This window comes from Kickxella alabastrina (assembly GCF_025024165.1).
Source record: "Kickxella alabastrina strain RSA 675 chromosome Unknown BX661scaffold_15, whole genome shotgun sequence".
Lineage (NCBI taxonomy): Eukaryota > Fungi > Kickxellomycota > Kickxellomycetes > Kickxellales > Kickxellaceae > Kickxella > Kickxella alabastrina.
In genome coordinates this window covers 365,929-385,218 of record NW_026251486.1, presented here as the reverse complement: position 1 = coordinate 385,218, position 19,290 = coordinate 365,929, and the positions used below count along the sequence as shown (strand labels likewise).

Here is a 19,290-nt window from a genome sequence, read left to right as displayed (position 1 = left end):
AACGTATAAATCCAAAAATATTACTAATAGACCTGTGACTCGTAATCACACCCAAACATAGAGAGAGGAGTATCATCCTGAGTGTAATTTAAAGTTTTAATTTATCGAAAAGGTACTCAGGCAAAATCAGTTTTTATTTTTTAGCTTAGTTGTCATATTTTCATGCGTTTTGGTTCTTGGTCAAAACAAAGCCACGCTCCTGATATTTTGCCAAAATTTGCTAAATGTATAGCTGCTGGTTGCCTAATCCCAATGCTTTTTGTTTTGTTTCTATTTGTATATTTTTGTTTCAAATTAAATTATTCCTTCAATTCACCTTCAATTATTTATTCTTATTATTAATTTCCCATTTTCCAAGGATAATGAACGACAACAGGCCCAGTATTATTTTTAATCAAAGCAGCGGTGCTGTGGGATCCACAGACTTGTCAGCGGCTGTATTGAATCCATCTGACGACGCTGCCGAGTCTGAACGCCCGATTAAGTACAGGCGGCCCAACACAAATACCCCGCCGAATACTCTCTCACTGCCCATGATCGAGGGCGATTTGCTCGACAAGGCGCGCATGATAGTTGTCATTGACACCAACTATTTTCTCGACAACCTGCCCCTGATCATGTCGCTTGCAACTATTGCTCTCACCCGGGAACTGGTTATTGTAGTTCCCTGGATAGTAATCCAAGAGTTGGATGGACTCAAGTCGTGCAAAAGGATGAGTACGCGCCCCAACAGGCCATTACAGGAAGTTTCCACGCTGGCACGCAGTGCCAATCGATATCTCGATGATGCACTCGGGCGGCAGGGGAATGCACTTCGGTGCCAAAGGCGTTCAGAGTATTTGAGGAACGAAACAATCAACGATGACAAGATTCTCGATTGCTGCTTGTACTTTATTGAAAAATGCAAGCTTCCTGTGGCCATTCTCACGCAAGACCGCTCATTGAATGTCAAGGCGCGCGCTAATGGGTGCGCGACCTGCGGAGATTGGGCTATGGACGCCCAGGGATTGCTCAATATTATTGAGAACTCGCTGCTCAAATCCGATGATGCTGTGCAGGTGCTTCCGCCGGAGAGTAGCGTCTATAGAGGGGTTGCTGCTGCAGGTGCGGCTAGGGCACCGCCATTGATGGCCAAGGTGGCTGGGAAACTCAGAAAGATTGCTCGCGCTCATCCATATAAAGTACCTAGAAAGCACCAGCAAAAGGGGTCACTTGTCACCATTCCGACGACACATTGCATTCCTTGGGATATGACAACCAACGGCAACGACAACGATCCAGATATTATGGAGCAAAGTCGGTCTAAAAAGGCCCGTGTATCTCCCAGTTCGCCTCACTTGACCATGCAGTTACGCTCATCAGCAACACATCAGCAACATCAGCAATGGCAACTGCAGCGACAGAGTAAAAATAAGAATAAGATACAGCAACAGAACCAGTCATATGGCATTGTGAGACCAGTAGCATTCCAAGCGATACAGAACAACCTATTTGGAAATCAGGCCAGCGCATTCGAGCATCCAGTGTCTAGCCAAATGGCAGGTCCTATGACCAATGCACTTGCACATGACAATAGAAACATTTGTCATGCACATTCCGGACTCGGACTTTTTAATATTTCGTTGTTACAGCAGCAACAGCTTCAGCAACAAAAGCTTCAGCAACAACAGCCTATTGTTATCGAGGACTCAGACGATGAGATGGATGTCGACGAGATCGAGATTGTTCACTCGACCACTCGCCCCGCATCAACAGAAACCAGCCTCAGGTCTGCTCCGGTGCCCGGCCTAGCCTCCCTAAAGCGCACACTGCCAGGGTTGGGCACTGCTTCAACTCTGCAATCGCCTATTCCCGGGTTGACCCTGCTGACCTCCTCTACAAGTGTGCTGCCACAGAAGCAAACTCAGCGCACATTGCCAGGGCTGGCCACCGCCGCGGTCCCGCGCACTCCTGTTCCGGGATTGACCCCGGGTATATCCTCCACAGTCGCGCAGCCGCAGCCGCAGATGCAGACGCAAGACCAGCGAACGCCAATTCCAAATAACACCAGGGGCAACAGCGACACTCCAGTCATTATATATCTGGACGACTCGCCAAATAAGGAAATCGGCCTGGTTAACACCGCACTCGACATCTCGGTCGAAATAGTGAGGTATATGCGCAGCAGAACAGGCTGCGGGCTGTACGAGGTCCTGCTTGGCCAACTGAAGAAGAAGCTGCAACCGCAACCGACGTACGCCGAAAGTTGGTCAGATGTTTTGCAGCGCAAGTTTTTGCAGCCACCGTGGAAATCGACAACCACGATTCTCACTGTCATTTTGTGCTACTGGGGCTCCATCAGCCAGGCTTTCCACAAGCGCGACCACAATGCTATTCGCCGCGTGCTGCCGTGGGTCATGAAGCTCGAGGGCGTCGCTGTGTGCCCCTTCACTTCGCAGTCGCTGCCACCAAATTTGAGCTTCCAGCAGCTTCCAATTTCGCTGCGCAGCACTCAGCCAGAGGACATGAATCGGCAGATCGAAGAGACCGTGCAGCTAGTCCAGCTCGCCAACAGCCTGCTAACCCAGTGCGCCCTGGTCGAAAACAAGCAGCAGGAGAACCAGCGCCACCATTTTTACAACAAGTGGTCTCAGTGGCTCAAAGACAACAGCTGAGAGAAATGCAATGTAATTTAATATTGGTGATCACGCCGATGATCAGTCGTACTTTTTTTTCTGTGTAGTTTTTTTTTCCTTTGTTGCTCACTGGGCGACAGGTACGAAAATTCGCAAATGTGACGGACCAGCTTTATATGATTTGATTTTTGCACCGCACACCCAAACACCTTTGCGTTACTCTTTATTTATTTCGAGTATCTGCTCATTCATTCTCTTGCAATATACTCTTTAAATTTTATTACCACCACCACCAGCAATACGCACAAACACACGCACACGATCATGACCATATTGAAGAAGGGCGAGCTATCGCAGCTGCTTGTCGGCAGCACCAAGGGCGAGACAGTCATCAGCAGCGCGCTCGACGATCTGTTTAAAAACGCACCCCCGCAGGTGCCCGTGAAGGTTGTTGCTTCGAAGCCCGAGCCCAAGGCCTCGGGCAGCGCAGACACCGATAAGGCCGCCGAAAAGATCTCAAAGCTGAAGATTGGATCCAAGAGAGCCAGAAACGGCAAGGATGAACCCGAGCAGGAGGAGACTGAGGTTGAGACCGCAGATCGTGAGGAGCGCGAGGCCAAGGCCAAGCGTGCTCGCCGCGTCGGCCACGGTCTGGACAAGGACCTTGAGGATGAGGAGGAAGAGGAGGCCCAGGTCAAGAAGCCCAAGAAGAACCTTCTTGGCCGCATGCCCCAGGACTCTGTGACCCTCAAGCGTACTATTTTCATTGGCAACATCACCATTGAGTGCATCACAGATGGCAAGGTCTACAGTCAGCTTAAGGCGCTGTGCGTAAAGTACGGCAAGATCAAGGCCATCCGCTTCAGATCCATTGCCTTCTCTGAGATCCTGCCGCGCAAGGTTGCCTTTATCCAGGGCAAGTTCCACTCGGCGCGTCAGTCGTGCAATGCCTACGTGGAGTACACCTCTGAGGAATCCGCCACCAAGGCCCTCGAGCTCAACGGAACCGTCTTCCAAGAGAAGCACCTCCGGATAGATCTGGCCAGCAACGCCAAGGCCCACGACTCGAAGCGGTCGATTTTTGTCGGCAACTTGGATTTTGCCGCTCAGGAGGAGGAGCTGTGGACACATTTCGGCACCTGCGGAACCGTTGAGAACGTGCGCATCATCCGCGACGCTCGGACCAACATTGGAAAGGGCTTTGGCTACGTGCAATTCGACGACCGGGCAGCGGTCGCATTGGCACTGAAGCTCAATGGCACAGAGATCAACTCGCGCAAGCTGCGTGTGGAGCGCGGCAGTGATAAGGTTTCCAAGGAGAAGAAGGGCGGAAGACGCGAGCACAGCGCTGATGAGTCGGTCACTTCGGTTCTCGAGGGAACTCGCTCGGTGAAGGGTGATAAGCCGTCGAACAAGAAGCGCCGTACGGCGCGGAGCCAGGGCTTTGCTGAGAAGAAAATAAACTTTGCTAAGGCACCCGAGTCGTCTGGAAGGCGCTCGTCAGATACTGGAGGCCGTGGTGGATTCCGTGGTGGTTCGCGTGGCGGCGCTCGTGGTGGCTCTCGCGGCGGACGTGGTGGCTCCCGTGGAGGCTCCCGTGGCAGCTCCAGTGGTGGACGTGGTGGATCTCGTGGTGGCCGCGGTGGATCCCATGGTGGGCGCAGCTGAAGCGTGGTGATTTGATTTACTTTTTTATCATTTTTGCCATTCAAATACTCAATATTCCTTATTCACCTTCCAAAAAATATTTTTAAGCAAAAAACATGATCAACATCATTTGCACACATATATGTAGCCAACGGCCATTTCGCAATTCCTCAGTTATCAGTGTGTTCCAGCACTTGTCAGTTCTGGTATGATTGATAATATGCCAGATGTGATATCTATCAGTCTGAGGAAAGCCAGTGTAAGACTTTTCTTTTTTTGTCATTATTATTTTGGATAGAGAGCTCTCATATCGTTTGGAGTATAAATACGACGGGTGTGGCCACAATTTCAAATTAGAAACCTCAGAACCTCAATCATTTGGGTCTTTGTTATAACCTTTTTCTAAACAATACTGCAAAAAAACCAAAAAAACCAAAAAACTAACAATGTTCAAGATCACCTCCCTGTTGTTTGTCCTGGCTATTGCCTCAGTCCACTCTTTCCCCATTGCCGACCATGAGCTCATGGCTCCTGAGGGTAGCATGTATGAGGGTAGCCCATATGAGGGTGGCTTTTATAACCGCGACCTGCATGAGCGCAACCAGTGTGGCTTTGGTGGCTGCACTGGTGGATTCCGCTTTACCGCTAGCAATCTGTTCCCCAGCTCACAGTTCATTGGCCCAGGCTTCAGGCACACCTCTGGGTTCCCTGATCTGAGCTTCGTGACTGGTGGCCGCACAATGCCTTGCGGCATGTTCCCTGGCCAGGCATGTGGTCCAGCAGTCCAACCCCAGCCTCAGCCTCAGCCTGAGCCCCAGCCTCAGCCTCAGCCATGTGATCAGAACCAAGTTCAGGGATGCATCCAGCCCCAGCCCCAGCCTCAGCCTGAGCCCCAGCCTCAGCCTCAGCCATGTGATCAGAACCAAGTTCAGGGATGCATCCAGCCCCAGCCCCAGCCTCAGCCTGAGCCCCAGCCCCAGCCGATGCCTCAGCCTGAGCCCCAGCCTCAGCCTCAGCCATGTGATCAGAACCAAGTTCAGGGATGCATCCAGCCCCAGCCTCAGCCTCAGCCTGAGCCCCAGCCTCAGCCTGAGCCCCAGCCGATGCCTCAGCCTCAGCCGATGCCTCAGCCTCAGCCATGTGATCAGAACCAAGCTCAAGGGTGCATCCAGCCCCAGCCGCAGCCAATTGCCCCTGCTCCCAGCTCATTCAACTTCAGTAACGACCAGAGCAGGAGCATTGCGTCATCAAGGTTCAAGGATACCACTGTGTATGTGAACACCAAGGTTGGCAGCACCAAGAGTGAATCGTCGAATGCGAGCACCCATTTGAACTACACCAACTGACCAACAGGTCTTGCAGAATGTTTGTCACTCCGTCGGCCACAGTCATTTCGCCCGTGCCCCTGCCCCCACCACCACCATCAATTGACATGTGCCCATATATGCGGTTTCTAATGTGTTGAAATGACACCAAATTGGGGCTTGGAAAATATGCATGGCAGTGAGCTCCCACCATCTATATAAAGTAGGCCCTTCTGCTCCCAAAGTAGCTTTTTTATAATATTATCTGTCTGCATTTCCGATTTTCCATCTCGATTTTTCTAAATTTGTCCAATACATTCCGCAATGGCCGAGGGAATCATCAAAAAAACTGAAAATTTTGTCCATGAATACATGAACAAGTACGACTGTTCGCACGACTGGCAGCATGTCAACCGTGTTGTGCGCCAGGCGCTGGCGCTGGCCCGAATGCAATCGCAGACAAAGCATGTTGACGTTCTTGTTGTTCATCTAGCAGCGCTGCTACATGATGTTGACGATGCCAAATATGTGCACCATGACGACACGAAATTTTCAAGCGAGAATTTTCTTGTCGGCCTTGGGATGGACAGCGCCAGGGCCGCATTTGTTTGCCGCGTAGCGGATGGGGTGTCTTTCCGAAAGGAGCTCTTGGCTGAGGAATTGCACAAACAGGGGACTGGCGATGAGGATGACTGGGAATGGCGCCAGAGCTGTGTCGAGCTGGCGTGCGTGCAGGATGCAGACCGCCTGGATGCAATTGGCGCATTTGGTGTGCTCAGATGCGCGGCCTTCTCTGGGGCGCGTAACCGTACACTTCATGCTCCGAAGGACAGGTTCATTGAAAACATCACGTATGAGCAGTACGTCCAAGCGACGGACAACTCAGCGGCAACGGCTATTTCTCACTTCCATGGTAAGGTTTTTTTTGGGGGATTGTAATGTTTTCAGCGCGTAAAGCTGCACTTTACCTGCTCCGTGCATACAAATATGCATGCAAATATGCATACAAATATACATGCAAGCGTTGGTTTTTTTTTGTAGATAGAAGACAATATCTCAGTTGTAGTGCGATATAGATGTAATGATTATATCTGGCAAGGTCGCATTTCTGGATGCCCGCTATTTTCGTGTACTCCTGCTCTTCCACGTGTGGGCGTTGCTTGATCTATATTTTACATATGTCAATTCAACCATTTCGTTATTTCTGTAAACATTTTTACGATTGTAGAGAAGCTTTTGCAGTTGGCCGCAAAAATGAAAACTGACCAAGGACGACAAGAAGCACAGCGCCGACACGATTTCATGCTTCAGTTCATTCGCCAGGTCGACTGCGAATTTGCATTTGGGGATAGGGCTGATGAGAAGTGACCAGGCCCACCTGGCATGAAAAAACCGCACCTGTGGCTACTTATGCAATTTGGCAAATCGCATTACATTAATACTAGAATTTTTAATAAAATTCGTTTTTTAGATATAAAAATTTTTCACGCCAAGCATGCCTATTTATTTTTTCACTGGCAATTAATGTACGGTAAAATAACCATTACACATACAAATGATGCATTCCACCCATGGTTGCCTTGGAAAAATCATTGTGCCTTGTGCACAAAAAGGATGTTTAAAAGACATTGTGGTCAAAGCCAAGGTGTCCTCCAAAAAAAACAAAAGAACAGTTTACTTACTATGTAGCAAAAGCAGAGCAAAGAGTGCTTTAAATTAAGGGTGGACAAAGGCGTTTGGGGTGAGCCCTAAGACAATTGACCCGTTTTTGCTTGGCACACTTTTCTTTTATATCTTCCATCTAAGCGCCAAAAATAACCGAAAAATATATTTGTCCCCTCAAGCGAAAAATCCACTTAATTATCTTCACCCTGTATCTGGTTGAGGTAGCATCGAACAACGTTGAGTGAAAATGGGGGCTTACCCTGTCTTTTTCTTTTCCAGAAAGTCTTTTTTTGTTGTCCCTTCGAAAGAACCCTTGCTTGAATGAGTGCTCAGACCTATAAAGCAGCATTGTCGCGCCTTGGTTAACAAGCATGTGCCTCGATCACCTATCTTGCTTTTTTTCCTCCACAACCCTTCATTGTCCAATTTCTTGTTTTTTTGCTCTCCACTTTTTATTACTTTTTTGACAGGCTTGCCCTTTTTTATTTGAGAGGCTAAATTTTTTGCTTTTCAATCTTTCAATATTTATATCTGTTTTAGTGTTATTACCTGCTTGCAACATATTGCCGCATGCAGGACACACAAAAATCCGGCTCAAGCAACCGTCGGGATCCCGAAAACATTGAAAACGCAGATGTGAGTGCAGAAGAGCACACTGACCCTCGTGAGGGCTGTGGCGATAATGGCGACAATATTGAAAACAGTCATAACGGCAGTAACCAAGGTAGTGATGGTGAACTCCGGAATCCAGTCGTCACCTTTGTAGGTCTGTCGCAAAGGTCGTCCGCCAACTCTCCTTCTACCGACAGAATCCCTGGCATGGCTGTGGGCGATGTCATGGCTTGCGCACACGACCCTCCTGAGCAGCATCCGTCGGCAACTCAGCTGCCAGTCGCGGATGAGGGTGCCCGTATGAGAATATTCGGTCGGCATAGCCGACACAAGGCACAGCGGCAACAGCAGGCTGATACACTGAATTTGTCAAAGTCGTACTCGACGCTGGAGCGCCTGCGATCTGATATTCGAGAAACGCTGTCATCCGGCCCCCCACCAGTCAACACCCCCATTGGTACCATGCCCGACGCGCAGCACAGCATGGTCCCACCGCTTTCTGTTGGTACAGGACAACACGGCGATGTCCCCATTTCGCCGCAGCAAAGCATCCATGCCCACTGGTCGGCTAGTGTGAACCAGTATCAATACCAGCAGCCAGAAATTGCAGCCGAACAGTTGCGCACATTCCGCAGGCGGTACAGGCGTCGATCAGATACATCCACAAGCAGCGCAAGTGGAAGTGAGAGTAGCAGCAGTGAAAGCAGCAGCAGCAACGACAATGATAGCGACAGCAGCATCTCAGACGCGCCTGACCCCAGGTCGCTAACTACTGGGATGAACTCCCCGATGGAGGCCGCTTGGTTCGAGCGAGCGCGGACATTCTCAGTGCGCAATGGGCACAGTCAAGCAGATGCGAACCACAGCACCCTGCACCGGATGACAGGCTCAGCCCTTTCGCTCCCGCGGGTAACAACTGTCGCGTCAGCCAGGGAAAAGGATGGCCTTCGGAACCGCATGGCTTTTGGAAGCGACGATGGCAACGACATGCCGGCTCTGGGCCTGGGCCCCGAGATGACAAACGACTTGCGCAACATCCAGTTGACTTTTAGCCGCCAGTCGGTAAACAAACAAAAGGCCAGCCCGCTGAAGCACCTCATCAGGTCCAAGCACAACTTCCGCGCGCTAGTCTCTTATGGCGGATACTTGATTCCTATCAACGTGTTGCTCAACGTCATTCTTCTGGGACGCGGCTGGATGCAGTACAATGAGGAAGACGCCGAAGGCAATAGGGTGAGGGTAGAAAATCCCAGCGCATACCTGATTACGTCCATCATGTCGCTTGTGCTCATTGTGGGAAGTGGCGTCTGCTTTATCCTGCGTTGCCTCGAGTACAGCGTGGTGATCACCACCATGACATCCATTTTCGCAAACTTTGTCAATGCCGCTCTGATCATTGCCAGCGCCATCTTCTACCTGAACAATGAGCGGCCCAAGCACCCAAACGCCCAGCTAACCGGAGAATATTACTGCTCATACGCAGGCGCGGCGGTCGGTCTGCTAAACGCCACACTGCTACTTCTAGATTTGCTTGTCACCCCTGGATTTCGGTTTCGCGGCTCAGGAATGTCTCGCCAGCAACGCTTGCTCCAGTTCAACATCATCGTCATTGTCGTCTGGATTGGCATCGGCGGGTACGCGTGGTCAAAGATTGAGGGCTGGGACACAATCACCAGCGTCATGTTTTGCATGGTCACAGTCACAACCATCGGCTTTGGCAATAAGTCGCCGTCTCCTGGCTACTCGCGCATCTTGCAGCTAATCTACGGCCCGCTGGGGATATTGCTGTTTGGTCTGATGCTCTTAAACACCCGCGATGTTGTTATTCAAATCACTCGCCGAAAGATCCGTCTGGCCAAGCGTGACTTTGAGGCCAAGCGCAAGAAGTTCGAGCAAGATGTGGCGCTCAACCAAGTCAAGCGGCGACTGGCAGCCCGTCTGCCGCAGCGCACCTGGAAAGCCACTCTGATTGACCTCAAGAGCCGCATATTGTTTTCGCGGAGCCACCGCTTGCGCATTGGCATCCCGAACTGGCTGCGCAAAAAGTTTGACGAAGAGACCGTTGCCGCGGGCGACTGTGATTTGGAGGTAGGCAAGCACTTGAACGAAGCTGGCAAGCCGGAAAATGTCTCGCAGCCGCACGAAACTTTGTCTTTAGATCCGGTCATGCAGGCCGAGCAGACGAGTGCAAGGGGAATGGACTCTCCCATGTCTGCAACGCGTGACGGGCCTGCCCAGTTGCAGGGGCAAGGAGGCATCTCCGAACAGCATGCAGAGCCGACCCCGTTGCCTATGCTGCGGACCTACACTGCCGCGTCGCGAATTTCGCAGATCCGTGATGCCCTGTCTCATCAAAGTGCATGGCAGCGCTTTTATCGTCGCATTTTGTACGGCGGTCGCAAGCGCGGCGAAGATGAGGATGGCGATGATATGGTGGACGAAGAAAGCGACAGTGATCATGGCGGCAATGACAGCGACGATAGGAGTCATCGCAGACATCGCAGATATGAGAACAGCGTGCTCAGCAACGACGATGAGGACAGCGACTATTGCAATAACTTGCATGCCGATCAGACGCTGCAGCCCGAGAGCGGCGATATGGACGGGAACACAGACAGGCGCTTTAAGCGTGTGATGTCCATGGCATCTGCCGTCGGCACCAAGGTCAAGGACAAAGCCTGGAAAAGGGACAAGGGCAAGCTTGACCAGAGACGCAAGGCGCCTGAAGGGCTCTCTGACCCCGCGAAGTACCTTTTCACCGCCATACTCATCAACATATGCTTCTGGTGCGCGTCTGCTAGTATTTTCTATGCAGTCGAGCGCAGGCATTGGTCCTACTTTGACGCATTGTACTTTTGCTATGTGGCCTACACGACCATCGGCTACGGCGATACCGTTCCGAGCACTACAGAGGGAAACATTGTTTTCATCTGCCTCATCTTTGTTGCCGTTGCGCTGGAGACGTTCCTCGTGGTGTCCGCGGTCAACTACTTCACGCAGCTGATTAACAGAACCATGCGGCGCACCAGGGTGCAGAAGCGCATCACTAAGAGGCAGAAGAGTCTTGTCGCCTACGAAATCCGCCGCCATATCAAGCATCCCAACTACAATCCATTCGGTGTCGGCGAGGAGGATCGTATGGTGCAGCTTGGTCTCAGCAGGTTGAAGCGGGGCCTGAAGCACGCGGGCAACATCATCCGAGGCAAAAAGTCTGCCAAGCATCTCTTCTCCTCTCAGCGAACTGTCGGCCAGCGCCAGCGCGATGAGTCGCTCACGGAGGGCTTTATCAGACATACGACCGGAATGGGCGGATTCAACCCATCCGGGTGGCAGCCACCATCGCCGCAAGTTTCACCCAACTTTGCGCCATCGATCGTCCAGGAATACTCGATGTCACCGCAGCCAACACCGGCTTCTCACTCGTCGGATGCGGAGATGTCGACAACTAATGACGTGGGGTTGTCCAAGTCGGAGACGTATGGACATAGCACTACTCCCACCAAGCCTGAGTTCGATTCCAGGTCCAATTCGGATCCCCAGATATCCAAAAACGCTTAGTGCGAGCGCCATGTTTAGAGCAGCGTTATTTTTTCCATACACCATGCACCATGCACCATACATCTTTTCATTTAATTGTTTCGTTTATATTATTTTTTTACATTCTATATAGAGCATATCACTACATCATTTGCACAATTAAGTGTCCGTGGACAACCTCTGGGATGCTCTGCAAGTGGGGCGGGTTCACAAACCATACCCACTCGTATTTGCCAGCGCCAATCTCCTTGTTGAGCCTGGTCTCGAACAGCCGCCTTATCACATCATCGGGCACAGTGCCTGGAGTCAATTTTACCTTGGACCACACAATGAAATGCTGGGTATTATCGGGAAGCGCGTACGGATAGTCGTTTGGAATCATCAGAAACTCGCTGGCTGTGTCACAAAGAAATGCCGCCAGCTTCACCTGCTGTATGTAGACAACGACTGATCCATACTCCTTGCGTATTTTTTGCATGTTCTCGCGGTATATCAGCTCATTTTCAGCAACACGCCCAAGCAGGTCCAGGCGCTCGGCAGCAACCACTTGCTTGACCTCCTCCCAAGTGAACTGTCGCTGCACCCCCACGCACGCCGCTGACTTTTGTTCAAGAAGGTCTTGAGGGAGCGACGTGGCTGTAAGGTTGGCTGTGGTAGTTGGCATTTTCCCTGGTTAACGAATTTATATTTGCAATTCTTTTGAATGAGAAATGAATGAAAATTCAAAATAAAGCAAAACAAAAAATAATAATACTATTTTACTTTCATTTGTAGCGATAATTGGTTGATCGTTTGTTTTTATTTGCTTGATCCTCCAAATCTTGCTCACACATATATGCCGTGCCAATTTTCTTCGGCCAATTTCCTTCAGTGTTACCAAGCATAGTGTAACCTTTCAATATAGTGTCTGCACATACACTGCACATATTATTGCATTGTTTATCAACCCTCAAATTGTTTGTTTGTCCTCAGAACTCGTTGATAATATTTCAAGCTTCCGCTCATATGCACGCGTGAGCAAACGAGAGAAGGTGAATGTTTTTGGGATAGCAAACAATAATATGGAATTTATTGGCTTAAAAGTTGGGGTGAGCAATACGGGTAACGTGGCTATCACCTCCTGACTTGCAAACGGAGGTAAACCCAGCGGTGGCAACAATTGAACGTGTTGTCTTAATTTTTCACACGGCTCCATTGAAGAGTGCACAAGCGGTGAATTGTAAAATAATTATAAATTGTAACAAATAGTATTGTTTGTCGCCGCGCATTCTACATTTTTCTGTCACCAAAAAGATAATGCATTGAAGCGGAAAAAAATGGATGAGAAAGTACAAATACATCGGCTTCACCACTCATTCCTACACATATTTTTTAGTGTGTGGATAAAGCAGAAATAACATTGGCGAGTTGTCATGCAATTATTCTAGACAAGAGTGAGCGGCGGTTGTTTTTATAATTATATCCGCAAATTCTAAAAAAGCAATAAGCGTGTGCAGCCGCAGCTGCAGCTGCAGCTCTATACTTAGAATTTGAATGCATCCCCATGGCTACACTGACTGACAAGGAACATATTCATTATGGAAGAAAAAACATTTGCAGAACTTCATTTGAAACCCACCTTATCCGCTTCCGCTTTAAAAGCCTCATTTGCCTGCTACAGCTTTGTGTCGTTCTCTTCTCATGTTCATCTTTTCTTTTCTCTAACCGCTCATAACCAATATTTTTGTCTCTTGTTTTTTCTCCAAACAGCTATTCCATATTCTTCATTTTTTATATCCTTATATTGGCTGTTTACTGCAAAAGAATACATTTGCATATTACGCGGCTATACTTTGCAATATGAGGCCATTCTGCAAGCTTCAAATCCTGGTCATGTCGGCCTGGGCCCTTGCCTCGGTTACTACTGCTGCAGATCAGATATACTCTCCGCCTCGAGCGGCGGTTGAGGACACGCGCTCGCCACAGAAGGTGTGCGAACACCCGATCTACTGCGATGGGCCAATCTTGAGGGCCATTCAGCTTGGCAGCGTCTTTGACTCGGACAAGACATTTATCGACATGCCCACCCGCAAGCCAGTCAGCGATATTGTTCACGCATTTGGCAAACTCCCACTCAACGCGACACGGGGGCAGCTGGCAGCATTTGTACACGACAACTTTTATCCTGCCGGCAGCGACGTTGTTGAAGTCGAGCTGGAAGACTGGAACGACGATCCGCCGTTCTTAAAGGGAATTGTCGACCCCGTGCTCCGCGGCTACGGCCTGTCACTTCACAACCAGTGGAAAACTTTGGGCCGCAAGCGCGATACTTCGTTTTTGTGTGCTGGATGCGAATCGTCTCTGTTGCCGGTGAACCACACTTTCATTGCGTCGGGGAGCAAGACAACGCGCGAGTTCCACTACTGGAACACGTACTACGTCGAGCTCGGGCTGTTGCAGTCGGGCCTCTACAAGACTGCGCGAGGTGTACTGCAGAACCTGTTGGACACAATAGCCCTGTATGGCTTTGTGCCTTCGGGAGGTCGGATTTACTACACCGATAGAACTGAGCCGCCCCTGCTTGCGCTAATGGTCAAAACGTACTTTGAGGCCACACAGGACCTTGACTTTGTCACTGCCGCGCTGCCGCTGCTCAAAAGGGAGCTTGCTTACTGGGACAAATACCGCAGTGTCAACGTCACATACACGCGCAACATTACCGACGCCTCCTTGGGCAAGCGCGATCATATCGAGGTAGTCACGTCCAAAACTACCACCTTTGGGCCCAACTTGTTCTCAACGGCAATCTTTAACAGGTATGCATATTTGCGCCCCGAGACATACAGCAGTGACTATACAATTGCCAAGACCTCGTTCTCCGGCCCATCTCTGTTCTCTACAGCGCTGTCGTACGGCAGTCTGTATGCAGCGACCGAGTCGGGCACGTTCCCCAGTATTCAGTATGCCAACCGCTATACTGCAACCATCGGGCCCTCGCTTTTCTCAACTGCGCTGAACCGCCGGCAGCTGAACCTCCCCAAGGATAATCCATTTGCTGCGTTTACAAAGGACCAGCTGTGCGTGCTTGGATCGGTCAACATCAACAGCACCATCCCCGTCAATCTCAACTCCATCCTGTACCAGGCCGAGATTATTGTCGCCAACCTCACGTCCATAGTCAACAGGTACGAGGTTGACGGAGAGAGTGATATGTACCGTAAGCGCGCTGAGGAGCGCCTTAAGACCATGCTCGACTTGACCTACAACCCGGATACGGGCCTGTTTGCAGACTACAACTTGGGCTTGGGCCAGCAGTCGGACGTGTGGTCGGTAAACTCGCTCTGGCCATCTTGGGCGATTGGAAACGCGCTACCCGCAAATCACAAGCAAAGAGCGCTCGAGAACATTGCGCAGCTGCATGACAAGTTCCCTGGCGGCCTGCCTAACACTTACTACAACACATCGCTCGGCTGGGATTATCCGAACATCAAGCCTCCTTTGCAGCACATGGCCATCAGGAGCGCTGACGCTGCCGAGAAGAGCTTGAGCAATGACAACAGCACTGTTTATGCGCCTTACAAGGGCACTGCGGCCAAAATTGCCCAGTCAACAATTGAAACGGCGTTCTGCAACTGGTACACCACTGGAGGATCCATCCCTGGCGTGCTCAACTCATATGGTTCGAATAGCAAGAGTTCTTCTGGAGTGAGTCTTGGGTCATTTATCATTGGCCCAGACGGCAATGCTGTTACTGCAACCAACGCTGAGTCGCAAGGCGACTTTACCTGGACCACTGGCATCACAATCTGGCTGCTGAACCAATACAAGTCGCAACTTCGTATTCCAAGCTGCCCCAACATCAAGCTCAATCTCGTGAACAAAGTGTGCAAGAAACGCACCCGCAGTGTGCGCCGCAGCCATAGCCTGAATCAGTGAGAAAAGGATGCGGGCAACAAGCGGCAGATAGTGTGTGGTTAACAAGGACAGGAAACATTTCTTATTTTATTTTAAGTTATTTTAAATTAACTTTTTTCTCTGTGCCATCTATTCACATAAACCGAGATTGCCAGCGGCTGCAAATATGAAGGATGCAGTCGCACAGTTTCAATTGGCTGTTGCCGGCTATTTCAATTATTATTTTTGGGGGACCACATTTGAATACATCTTGTTTTTTTATAATTTTATTAAATGGCTTCTCACATCCATGCACATTTGTCTGCATTAATTTTACAGGTTTGAAGGGGGATGTCATATTTTATACAATGATATGGTTGGCCGAAATATCCTACTGGAAATTATCAATCCTGTTTTGGTAAAGGAATCTAACGACTCTGACAAAGACACAATTGCTTAATATGCAATGGCTAGTGTAATTGGACACAGTATCAATACCAAATGTGCGCTCAATGCAAATTTATGCAATGCTGATACGTAAATAAGTATATATAAGCAGACAATTTTTGTGCTGATCTTCCATAGGGCTTCTATTAGAATTGCAACCGTGTTTATTTTGCTGGATCATTTTTTGCGTCTCACAAGTCTGGAGCGAGCGCAGAAAACAATAAATTTTCCTGACATTCCGAAGGTGTCTGTTTTACCAAACATGCCTATATTTGTACAATTGCCAATAAAGCTCCGAAACATTGCGTGGAGCTCACACCCGAAACATTTAAATGCCCCCTCTTTCTTTGCTATAAAATTGGGAAATATTTCTCGACTTTTATGCTTTTATTTTCTATTATCCTCTTTCGTTAAATTTTATCTCTTATTTTTATATTTATCATTATCATTATTATTATTATTATTATCATTATTATTATTATAAGACATGAGCTCAATGGACAACACCTACTTTGGCCCAATAGACATCTTCCTCCCGATTTCTTCTGACAAGGAAGTTTTGCAGCGCTCAAATGGCACTCGCCTCAAAAACGACATGATCACCCAGTCTTTGTCGTTGTACTATCCTATGCCAGTAATAGTCAACCCACAAGGCTGGTTAACTACAGGTACAAGTCCGCTGCCCACACAAGCTAGCGATTCCGCCTCAACTATTGATAAGCAGCCCGTCACACCCGAGCCAACCCCCCTTGTTGATACTCCCGACGCCGGCTCTCCTTTGTTGCCTATACTAGACTATATTTTTCCATCCAAGGATATTTCGGCATACTTCAGCGAAAAGCGCAGCATGCTGTACTGCAAGAAAACCAAGATGCTCAAAACCAAGGCCCCCAACGCCTACATGCTATTTAGGCTCGACCACATAAAAAGCGTCAAGGGACAGGGTTATTCTGCTACCAACATCAATGAGGTTATTAGCAGAGCGTGGGCAAGGCTTTCTTTGTCCAAAAAAACCCATTACACTGAGTTGTCGCGAGGGCTTCAGCAGAAGCTCAGCATGCTGCATAGGCAAACCCCTAGCTTGAGCAAACCCAAGAGATTCAAGTCGCCGATCAAGGCTGTTAAAGAGAATGAGGCTAACTATGTAGATGTTGAAGTTGTTCCTGACAACCAAAAGTGGGTTGACGTTGTAGATTGCAGAGGATTTATCGAGAAGATACTCATCTTCACTGACTATTACAACCAAGACCACACTCCGGTGGATTATATAAAATACGAATCTGCTGAAATTGACTGTGGCATCCAGTACCCTGAGTTTCTGTGACAATTTTTTATACAAATATTACCCAAGACTATTTCCAATTTATTGCTAAAATAGAAACCAAAATTAAATGTTCTTGTGCAAAACAACTGCCATTCCTTCTTCCAAGTGAGACGATACACGGGTATTTGACCCCTTCCACTCGTCTTGCTTCTGGCCAGTGCCGGTGCCAGTGCCAATGCCATTGTCAATATTATTATATTCGATCTCGATTTGGTTTTGTTGTAACCTTGGATCCATATCGGCCCATCTGCCCTCCCAGCGACCATACGGAGGATAAACACCTTCCCAACGAGCAATTACACACGCAGCCAAACAGTTGCCCATGACATTAACGCCCGTGCGCGCCATATCCATAAACGCGTCAACGCCTAGAATCAGTGACAAGGCATCACTTGGAATGTCAAAGTTACCCAACGCGGCAGATAAAACGACAAAAGAGGCCCGTGGAATGGCGGCCACACCCTTTGAAGTCAGCATCAGCGATAACATCAGAACTACTTGCTTGGCAACAGACAAGTGCGTGTTGGTGGCCTGCGCGCAGAATATTGCTGCTAGACTTAAGTACAGGCTGGTGCCGTCGAGGTTGAAGCTGTAGCCGGTGGGGATCACAAACCCAACAATTTTTTTTGGAATGCCCATGCGCTGCTCAAGGTTTTCCATGGCCTTTGGGAGCGCAGATTCGGATGACGCGGTCGTGAATGCTAGAAGGAAGGGCTCCCAAACCGTGACAAAAAACAGCTTTATTGGTACTTTGGCAATGAGCATGACAGGCACCAGGACTATTACAATAAAAATTGCCAGAGTGCCATACAGCGTTCCGACAAGCTTTCCCAGCGATATTAGCACACCGAGTCCGTTTTTTCCGACTGTGGCGGCGATCGAGCAGCCAATTCCGATAGGTGCATAGTTCATCACCAGCCCGGTAACCTTGAACATTGTCTCCGAAAGCGAGTGCAGAAAACTAATCATGGCCTGTCGCACGGGCTGCGACGGTACCTGGCATAAGCCCACTGCAAACATGAGCGCGCAAAATACAATTTGAAGAATCTCCCCCTCGGCCGCCGCCTGGAAAAATGACTTTGGAACAATCTTGAACAGCTCGCCATCCCAAGTGATTGTGCCATTTGTTGTTGGCACATCGTTGTTTGCCTCGATATGCGTTCCCTTTCCGGGCTTCACGGCATTGACCATCAGCAGCCCCAAGAGGATGGCCAGTGTTGAAACGATCTCAAAGTAAATTAGCGACTTGATCGCCAAACGACCGACTGTGACTAGGTCATCTCCGTGCGCGGCAATACCGACAACAAGCGTCGAAAATATCAGCGGGGTGACCAGTGCCGAGATCATTCGCAGGAAAACGTCGGCAAGTGGTTTTATTTTGACCGAAAATGCTGGTGCAGTGTGCCCGACAACGATTCCAATCACTAGGCCCAGTATAATCCACATGGTCAGGTTCGTTTTGCGCAGCCCTTTTATTGCAAAGTGCACTGGCAGCATAAGTGCGGCTTTAGCGCGTTGGCCCCATTTTGGCTGTCTTTGTTTATAGGGCGCCTCGAGCGGTGCTTGTGCTGTGCCTTCTGATGATGTGTGCTGAGGCACCTGTGATCCAGCAACGGAATGGAGCGTGTGTATGGATTGTGCGCAACCGAGAACGCCTTGATGAGCCATTGTTGCGTTGCTATAACTGAAAAGAGGAAGCAGCTGAGTATGCTTTAAATATCGATGTGAAAAATGAAAAGAAAATGAAAAAAATATGAAAATGAATAGCAGAGCCAAAAGCCTTTTAAGGTTTGGACGAAATGGCGTTAACCAAATGCAATTATCCTCAATGGAAAAAGTTAAGATATAATAGCGCTGTGCGAGTTGGAGGCGACAACATGGCCAACAAAAAATTATATTATATCAACCTATTGTGTTTTAATTTGAACGACAAAATATTGCAATTATTTCTCACTTTCCCATTGTTGTTGCTTTATCCTTATCACTGCCGTGCTGTGCTGTGCTGTGCTCTGAGGCTTGCTCGGCTGATGCAATTGTGTTAAATAATCAATGTATAACATTAATAGACAATCGAAATATCATGAGAACATTTGTTAATGCCAGCCAGCTAGTTAACCATAAAACATGGAATTAATAATTTCCAAAAAGGCCAAAAAGCCGCTGCTATATGTGCAGCTGGCAGTGGTGGAAGAGAGGATGCATTGAAGCTTGGCGTCGCAGTATATTCACCGGTTCTCAATAAAAAAACACGGCCAATTTTCCCCCC

General features: G+C 49.0%; 8 protein-coding genes across 8 annotated transcripts; 6 read left to right on the top strand and 2 right to left on the bottom strand.

The window, feature by feature from the left end:
- The first annotated feature begins 275 nt into the window (after positions 1 to 275).
- On the top strand, positions 276 to 2,832 carry BX661DRAFT_184352 (PIN domain-containing protein). Its single transcript, XM_051536475.1, has one exon. It carries the CDS (start codon positions 363 to 365, stop codon positions 2,652 to 2,654), a length of 2,292 nt encoding a protein of 763 aa, XP_051390816.1. The 5' UTR covers positions 276 to 362; the 3' UTR covers positions 2,655 to 2,832.
- BX661DRAFT_184351 (uncharacterized protein) lies at positions 2,833 to 4,382 on the top strand. The gene has a single exon (XM_051536474.1). The coding sequence runs from the start codon at positions 2,940 to 2,942 to the stop codon at positions 4,281 to 4,283; it is 1,344 nt and encodes a 447-aa protein (XP_051390815.1). The 5' UTR covers positions 2,833 to 2,939; the 3' UTR covers positions 4,284 to 4,382.
- A 1,401-nt stretch (positions 4,383 to 5,783) lies between these two features.
- Positions 5,784 to 7,105, top strand: BX661DRAFT_184348 (uncharacterized protein). The gene is made up of 2 exons (XM_051536473.1): positions 5,784 to 6,479; positions 6,795 to 7,105. Exons 1-2 carry the CDS (start codon positions 5,891 to 5,893, stop codon positions 6,932 to 6,934), a joined length of 729 nt encoding a protein of 242 aa, XP_051390814.1. The 5' UTR covers positions 5,784 to 5,890; the 3' UTR covers positions 6,935 to 7,105.
- A 454-nt stretch (positions 7,106 to 7,559) lies between these two features.
- On the top strand, positions 7,560 to 11,480 carry BX661DRAFT_184346 (uncharacterized protein). Its single transcript, XM_051536472.1, has one exon. It carries the CDS (start codon positions 7,802 to 7,804, stop codon positions 11,399 to 11,401), a length of 3,600 nt encoding a protein of 1,199 aa, XP_051390813.1. The 5' UTR covers positions 7,560 to 7,801; the 3' UTR covers positions 11,402 to 11,480.
- Positions 11,481 to 12,246, bottom strand: BX661DRAFT_184344 (uncharacterized protein). The gene has a single exon (XM_051536471.1). The coding sequence runs from the start codon at positions 12,042 to 12,044 to the stop codon at positions 11,523 to 11,525; it is 522 nt and encodes a 173-aa protein (XP_051390812.1). The 5' UTR covers positions 12,045 to 12,246; the 3' UTR covers positions 11,481 to 11,522.
- Positions 12,247 to 13,063: 817 nt separating this feature from the next.
- On the top strand, positions 13,064 to 15,565 carry BX661DRAFT_184342 (Six-hairpin glycosidase-like protein). Its single transcript, XM_051536470.1, has one exon. It carries the CDS (start codon positions 13,220 to 13,222, stop codon positions 15,293 to 15,295), a length of 2,076 nt encoding a protein of 691 aa, XP_051390811.1. The 5' UTR covers positions 13,064 to 13,219; the 3' UTR covers positions 15,296 to 15,565.
- Positions 15,566 to 16,084: 519 nt separating this feature from the next.
- On the top strand, positions 16,085 to 17,081 carry BX661DRAFT_184340 (uncharacterized protein). Its single transcript, XM_051536469.1, has one exon. It carries the CDS (start codon positions 16,188 to 16,190, stop codon positions 17,022 to 17,024), a length of 837 nt encoding a protein of 278 aa, XP_051390810.1. The 5' UTR covers positions 16,085 to 16,187; the 3' UTR covers positions 17,025 to 17,081.
- Position 17,082: 1 nt separating this feature from the next.
- Positions 17,083 to 18,753, bottom strand: BX661DRAFT_184338 (Sodium:dicarboxylate symporter family-domain-containing protein). Its single transcript, XM_051536468.1, has one exon. The coding sequence runs from the start codon at positions 18,690 to 18,692 to the stop codon at positions 17,088 to 17,090; it is 1,605 nt and encodes a 534-aa protein (XP_051390809.1). The 5' UTR covers positions 18,693 to 18,753; the 3' UTR covers positions 17,083 to 17,087.
- Between the last annotated feature and the right edge of the window lie 537 nt (positions 18,754 to 19,290).